Source organism: Fulmarus glacialis, unplaced genomic scaffold, assembly GCF_000690835.1.
Source record: "Fulmarus glacialis isolate BGI_N327 unplaced genomic scaffold, ASM69083v1 scaffold3929, whole genome shotgun sequence".
Classification (NCBI taxonomy): Eukaryota; Metazoa; Chordata; class Aves; order Procellariiformes; family Procellariidae; genus Fulmarus; species Fulmarus glacialis.
Window position 1 is genome coordinate 204882 of NW_009231280.1, and position 8174 is coordinate 213055.

The window sequence follows — 8174 nt, forward strand, 5'->3', positions numbered from 1 at the left end:
CTGCTTTATGCAGGGGATTTGCAGAAATAATATTGAATATCCCTGTCATCAAAATGCAAATAAACGTTCCAAGTGCTCCAAGGCCATCAGACACACTACACTGACCTGGTCACAAAAATCTGTCACATATGCCTGACTTCTTAATCTTTTATTTATGAAAATACAATTGCAACTACAGAGCCTATACTAGCTTGTATTTTGTGTTGATGAATAGTCTTAAAGGCCAAATTTGGTTCAAGTTACAATGATGGAAGTCCAAAGTAATACTGACACAGTTACTTTCTCATTTGCACCCATGGAGCTGATCAAAATCAGGCCTATCACCGTTTTTTCAGAAAGTATAAATAACAAGATTTTTTGCAAGGGGTTGCAAACATTACTGCTGATTAAGCCGAATGAAACAACCTACTACAACCTGAAGAGACACCTCAAGCTCTCTCATTGGATTCCTTTTTCTCACTTTATTAATAAGTGTTTAATAAGCAACATAAGCACAAAATAATTTGCCACACTTGTGGGCTTAAAGAAAAAAAAAAAAAAAGCCATAAAGTGAATAAAGAAAGAAAAATTCCATAACAGCAAAGTTCATGTCCCAACAACAAGCTTTTACATCCCCGCTGAGAAACCAACACAGATCTATTGTAAGCAGATATATGTTTGATGTGAACTTTTTTTAATGTTTTAAACAATCTAAAGACATTCAGGGAGAAGAAAATTGGCAGCAATCCACTGAAAATAAACAGTAAATCTAATATTTTATGCTCAGCAAAACCAAATCAGGATCTTTTTAAGACAAGTAATTTAAACTAGTAATCTATTATTCTGTGGATAGGGAGCATTTCCTCCATCTAATCTATATACATATTATTGGATGAGAATCTAGGTTAAGTTAAACCATGCTTCTGCCTTTTAAAAAACAATAATAAACTATTAAGAAAAAAAAAAGAAATATAAAAGATGATTAATCTTTCTGTCTTGTTTAATCAACTGAAATACACTATAGCAGTTGAAAGGATGACCTTCAGGAATTTTGAGCAACACCGAGGAACAGACCTCAATGATGAGATCTGTACCACCTTCCAAAACAGTATGTTTTTTAAACTTCTATTCATGCACAATAGCAGATTTTGGAAGAGACTCAATTCCAATTTAGACTTTGAATCTCTCTATTATGTTCTTCATAAAAAATGACTTTGGTTTCAGCTGGCCTATGCCTGTAGCAAATTATCCCCCATCAATATGGTCTGGAGTCTCTCCCCAACTCTCTCAAGTCTCACTTGAAAGCCCAGAGAATGAAGAGTTTTGAGTTTCATGTGGTTTGGAACGGGGAGAAAACAAAGCAAGATGCCTAGGAATCAGTGCAGAGAAAAAAGATGCAGATTCACTATGGTCTAAAGTAGGGTTAATGATGCACTTTGCTCTGTAAAAACTTTCATTGCTCTTGGCTCTTAATGAATAATAAGCAGTGTTTACAATCACTCTTGCTTTACACAGCAACCAGGGCTTTGCAAGACTGCAGACATGTCTGCCTTATGCAATGCATTACTGTATCTGAGCTACCCAAACAAGTTGCAGATGAATTGCAACCTCTGCGTGGCACAGTCCAGTGCTGTGTGGAAATACTAACTTGACCCTCCAAACAGCACAGCCTGGGCACAGTACTGCTTGGATTTGTCTACATTGCTTTTGTTTCCAGGGCTGGTTCATTCAGAGACTTCTCAGGCATTTCTGCTTAATGCTTACTTAACTGTAGACATTTTCCCAAGTACCCAGAAGATAGTATTGGGTTTTCTTTATTGCACAGATCCGGCATCATGGAAAACTTCGCACTTTCACCCTCCTAATCAAGGATGCATGGAAATGATAAGTATCATATAGTCCCACAGATAACAAGTTTTGCTTAACAATCATGGGATTTAAATAAATAAATACATAAAAATGGGGTCTTATTTGCTTTTGAGATCTAATGGATTGTGTTTTCAAAATTTGCTCTTCCACCACAAAGTCTACAAATGGACTTAAACAATTTTCTCATAATAATATGACTGGAAGTTGGGGTTCTGAAAATACCAGATGTTGGGTGACTCGTGATGATGCTGTGAGAGTTTGCAATGTGTGGCCAGGAGGTTTCAATATGAACATCTGTCAACGTTGTCTGGCCTGTCCCATATTACTAGCAATATTTCCTGAAAGTTTTCAAGTTAAAGTTGTTTTCCACATGAGAAACACTGATGCTTCCTGTGTTCCTGAAGTGAGTGTGCTGCCTAGTTTGCTTAATCAAAGCACACCATTAAGGATGTGAGCATGGCAATGACCCAACAATTGCTATTTTACTCAACCCTGCGAGGACTGCCCTGGTTTCAAGGGGCTAACTTGGGCTCCTGGAAAAATGTTCGACATCTTTTGATAAGTTGGTTTCCCTGTCAAAGGAATGAGTTTTTAATACAATAAATGGCAGAGTCTGGAGAATGTGCCCTGTGAGATCAGCTTAAACCAGATAGAGTGTCTCAGCTAACTGAGATTTTCCATGTCATAACAACATTGCTATACAGAACTGTATCAATGGATCTCATCCCATTCATGAAAAAGACTGCCCTAACAAACATAGCCTAGTGATCATCATAAAATTAATGGATCTTTAATTACTCCTTTGACTTCAGAATTCTTAGTTGGAGTCGTGCTGACTGCCAGTGAGTTAATTCTTCTCTTAAGTCTGCTAATCATTCTGGCAGTCATGAATTCACACTAAACTGGAGCACAGAATAAGTAGGATTGGACATTATATCACTTAAAACAAGTGAACCAACTGTCCTCAGTGTCTCCCAGACTGGCACTTCTCCACACTGCTGTAGATAATCTGGAGACCAATTAAGTCGTTAAGTTTTCCAGTGACTGAGTAGCTGGGGGGAGGGGTTAAGCATACTTAAAACAGAAGATAAACTTTCAATGTGATTATCTCTTGCAGTTCCTGTTTCTAACAATACATAAAGGAAAGTGAATGCACATGCTGAAGAATGTTAAGTGCTACATTTAATTAAGAAAATTAGTCTCTTATGAGAGAGTCAAAAGAACTAAGAATGATCCAAAGGGTCTCAGCCCAACACTTTGCTAAAGCATCTACCCTGTCATTAATGATCATACATGCGCCAGTAATTATTACACATGTGGTCTTGAGGCCACTTCACTGAGAGTTAGGGTATCAGTCCAGCATTAATGGTGCTGGCAACAATGAGTTCTTAACCTCATGTTTTGTCATCATAGTCGATGAGTTATTAGAAAATCCAGGTTAAGTGTTAGACCAAACAGCAGGTCTCAAGCTGGTCATGAATAAGTCCTACTGAGGAAGAATGCGTCTCCATACTTTTCACTGGATTTGTAACATCTGGCAGGCTAGTCAGTACAGCTGTTTGGGAACAGAGAAGAAACACACGGATATGGAACAGCATGTATGCCGACTGTGTGCAGTCTAGCACTACCTCAGATAAAATGAGATCTATAATATCACTTCAGATAATAACCTCCGCTCTCTGACTTTTGTCAGAGCTCACTGAGGAGCACTAGCACTGGCTTCTGAAACAGAGCACCACAGGATGATGTTCCCATCACACGGCTGGCAGCACACCCTATGCCAAGTGGTACTGATGGGAGGATTACAGCCCTCATGGTTTTGGCAGCAAGTGAACTGAATATATTCATTAATGAAATTGTTTATACATCCTAATAAATCCAAATCTATCTAACACTATAATAGGACTGGAATTAATTATGAACCTGCTTGTAGCAAATCATCTTCTCTGCAAGTTCTGAGCCATAAATATCAGACTCATACTGGTAAGTAAGGGCAGAATGATAACCATTATAACCACACCATCTTGAAGAACAATATAGGATACATATCAAGAAAATGGTCCCAAAGGGACATTCAGGTCAAGTCCAAACACTGCTTTTGGCAGCTAACCACAGTATAAAATTTCCTTTCATAAAGGGATGAAGCTCCACCTGAAAACTAGTTAAGTGCCTCCTCCTATGAGAAGCAGTTCCAGAAACTTCCTGCTCCTGTTACTGAACTCTTCCTATACTCTCTGACCTACATCAGACTCATGGCCGGTTTATACACATTTCCTTTTAGGTCAACACCGTCCTTTAAATTAAAGAAGTTCTCCTCCCAGGTGTTTAACCTTTTCCAGTGTGGACAGGGAGGGTTCATTGCCTCTCCTGCTGTTTGTTTTACTATAGCCTAGCCCTTTTATGTCTTCGTAAGACACACAGCCTCTCTCTGCACTTGTTCTAGTTCATGGTTATCTTTCTGTCCAAGCTAAGGTCCCAAAAGGACTTTGTAGAATGTTGATTTTTTTGCTGGAAATACTCCAGCTGACATCATCTAGCATCACCTGTGCAGTGCTTCTAGCACCAACTTCAGAAAACAAGATACAAAAATGGGAGAGCAACAGCTACTGAATCAACATCAGTACCTTCTGCATTACCGCACTATCTTTTCCCTTGGTAGCCTCCTGCATAAATATTGACAAAGACCAGTAGTGTTTACTGGTTTTGCTCTGACAAGCACAACTTGGGTTATATTCCAAATAAGAAGAGCAAATTCAAGAACAGTTAGAAAAAATATGAGAAAGGGTTTTGTACTAAACTCCAGTCAGTCTCACATGTAATGCACCAGGCATAAATGTATTCTCCCACTACGCCCCCATATGCTGCTAACAAAGGGAAAAAAAAAAAAGTTAATCTAAAAGATTATCTTGCCTGTAGTTGAGTAGAGGGCAGATGCCTAATTATATGCCAGATGAAATCCCTATTAGATCAGTGCTTTTCAATCTTTTCCAATTTGTGGCTCCCATAAAATTTTTCAAGGCAAGTACTATAGCAAATTAAAGTCTATGGACAATAAATCTGTTTTATCGAATATCTTTACCAACTACTAAGGAACTTAATATCCATGATCCACAGTATGGAAAATGCTGGAGATAAGCACACATTGCTTACTGAAGAGAGGTCCGTATGAGTCCATGTGCATTTTGGATTTTCAAAACTATCCAGCCAGTGTTAAATTGACTGATCTACAACAGCAAGTGGAAAGTTCCACTCTGAGGGCATCTACAGCTAAGCAAGTTCATTTTCATATGTTTCCACAATATAAACAAAATAACAACACACGTAGAACAGTAACTGCCAGAGTCAGTCTCCTGAGGTTTACTAAGTTTCAAACTACAAGGTCTATTCCTATCTCATTAAGTGAGTTGAAGTATTCACAACAATTCAATTAAAGATAAATAAAGCCATATTACTTACATCTCTTGCAATTGAATTTAGCCACTATTTGAACAAAAAGAATACCACACAACAGATCCGTGGTACAGTTTATACTAATATGTGAGGGTCTGATCCTGGAAAGATTTGCATGTGAGCTAGCTTTATAAAAGGCAATCAATCAAGAAAGTCCCCTAGTGCCTCCAGACAAGAATCATAACTACGGTTTAATTGGAACCAGCCATACCTAGGTCACCTGTACATCTGGAAAAGGCCAACACCTCCACAAAGGAGCACATGAGAAGAGCCAACAGTCTAAAGAATCAGGATATTTACCTGGAATACAGAGAAACCCCTCTGCTCAAGCCTCTGAGCTAAATTCAGCAGAACAGAGGGCTGATGCTGGCTGTCCAGGCTAGCTGCTCCCTAAGGGACTCTGAGGAGCCAGGAACAAAAACCCTGCAGGCAGGGCAGGGGCCTCATTAGTCACAGTCTGTCCCACAGCCCCTGAGCGCTGATAGCAGCCAGGTTTAGTCAAGAGATCATCAGTCAAGTTGTGGTGACAAGTCAAGTCCAAGCTTAAGCTAGGAAGTCAATCAGCAGGTCAGGATCAGGTCCAGTGAGGGTAACCAGGCTCAGACACAGCCCCATGAATGCAGCACAGGTCCACAGGAACAAGACAGGTCCCAGGTCATGCCACAAAATCAGCCGGCTCAGCAGGGCCCACAGCCAGGCAGGGCAAGGCTGTGGCAAAGCTGGAGGCTGATATCCCACAGCTGAGCTGCAATGGGGCTCCTGGCCCATGGGTGGGCTTGGGGAGGCCCCAGGTGAGGCTGCTCAGGGCCTTTAACACCCAGCAGTGCCCACAGGGCCCTTACACTGGGCTGGTTACGTGAAGGGTCACTAGGAAAATGGCTGTTCTCAGACAGGAATGTACTGGCCCCAGAATAAATTTTGGACTTAAAAAAACTTTGATAGCACATTTCATTTTTTTCATGAATCAACAAATTTGATGAAAACTGCTTCAGCAGAAAAAATCCCAATCTGCTGTAATTCCTCTCGCCGATCTATAAATACAGCCTTAATTAAATCAAAGTACTTGTAGGTTTAAAATAGAACTCAGCATACATCTAAATGCTTTGCTAAGCCAAGGCCTAAATACAAAGTTGTGTTTGTTTTTGTGTTTGTCTCTTGTTTACAGACAGTGACGGACAAGCGGATACTTCTGCCAGATCTTTCCCTTTCACATGTGTTCAGCGCGGTCCACAGCCAGGGTAAATTGGTGTTGTTCCAATGAGGCCAATTTACACCAGCTGAAGATTCAGACCCACAGCTGTATTTGTGTAACCTCAATACTGCATGAACACAGTTTTTCCATTATAAATATCTGTGTATATGATTCATAGAGTACAGTAAGTTTAAGCTACAGCACATTAAATTATTCCAGACAATGGGCCCAACTGTCAACCCACTAGAAAATTAGCTGGATGTGTGACGTGACAAATAGCTTTGTATTAATATCAGAGCACCATTTCCAACATACTCACGCTGAATATTTCTACTAAATGCCAGAGTCAGAGTTCTGTGGTTTTTTCCTGACAGATATCAAGCCACAGCCATGCACAAAGTAAGGCATGTGATTCCTATAATGCTGAATAGAGAAGCAATAATTTTGTTGTTGAAGGTGGGAGAAAACTACAGATACTGAACATAAATATGAGTAATGATATCTGGGCGTATTTTATGCATCCATGTGTTTGCTTTGCTTTTTTGAAATATTGTACCTTTCCACCTCACTTAGTGACATCAAAAAAGGATTTTCTGTTCCTTAAAATGGAAATGGCCTTTCCTGGGCACAGATCATCTACAGCAAACTGCTTGCTGTCTAAGTGCAAATTAATTCATTGGCTGGATAGGAAATTTAGTACTAAAAGAAATAAATAGACAACAGTCTCGAGAATGGAAAAAAGTGTAAATTATGAAAGGATCGTAGTGGGTTCCCAATGAGGGATCTTCCTCTCAGTTTTCAGAATCTGTGAGATATAATTCAATTCAGTTGAAAATGCTGTACGAGTTTGGTGACTTTATTATAGACCCTGGTTCTATTCCTGGCTTAATGTGTGATATTCCTGTGACTCCAAATAGCTGCCATTAAAAACAAAACAGCCAGACAGACGTTTACTGTTTTGTATCAGAAGCGTGGCATTTCCCCTACCAAAATCACCTGTGTCTGAGGCCCAGAGATACAGCTGTGGTGTAATCATAGGTTAAAACTCCCAACATGTCATGACACTTCAGGGCCGGAGCTGGGATCTTTGCACAGATAGAAAGCAAAGGACATCAGCTTCCCGCAGGATTTTGGGGTGTCCAGCACTCTCTACCCCTGTGCCCCAGCTATTTCCCCATCCCATGAATCAACTGGTTCAATGTTTTCCCTTGACACTAGCAAACCTGGCAAGCTGGGAGGCCGGATGGTGTCCCCGCCTGGGGACACGCTCTCCATAGGTGGCACCGGGCCTCGCCACCCCCTCAGCAGTGCCCCTGGTTTTCATGGGGCTGCCTTAGGGCCTATCTCAGTGAACAGTCTTGCTGGTAAAAACCTTAAAATCCAACTCAACCCTCACAGTGACTTCTGATTCCCCAGAGCTGAAAGGACTGTAAAAGCTAATTTGGCTGGGTGTAAGGGTGCTTGCCCATTCTCCTGTGCAACGATCGTAGTGACAGGTTGTGCAGCGGGGCAGCTGGGCGGCTTGTCAGGAGGCCATGAGCCGCCCCGAGCTGGTCCCAGCCGGTTCCCGCCGGCTCTGACACTGAGGGGGGGCCCAGCGGGGAAAACCACCACACACCAGAGCCCGACCATCGCACCAAAACCTCCGTCAGCCAGAGAAGCACCTGGATACAAGGTGTTAGGG

At 41.1% G+C, this 8174-nt stretch overlaps 1 protein-coding gene across 1 annotated transcript in view; it reads right to left on the minus strand.

Annotated features, from left to right (window-relative positions):
* KALRN (kalirin, RhoGEF kinase) overlaps positions 1–3268 on the minus strand; it is a gene marked incomplete at both ends in the record, with an annotated part of 195652 nt that extends 192384 nt beyond the window's left edge. Inside the window, 2 exons of the mRNA XM_009584498.1 lie at positions 2942–2968; positions 3242–3268. Coding sequence (XP_009582793.1) covers positions 2942–2968; positions 3242–3268 — 54 coding nt within the window. The remainder of the gene's footprint in view (positions 1–2941; positions 2969–3241) is intronic.
* Positions 3269–8174: the final 4906 nt, after the last annotated feature.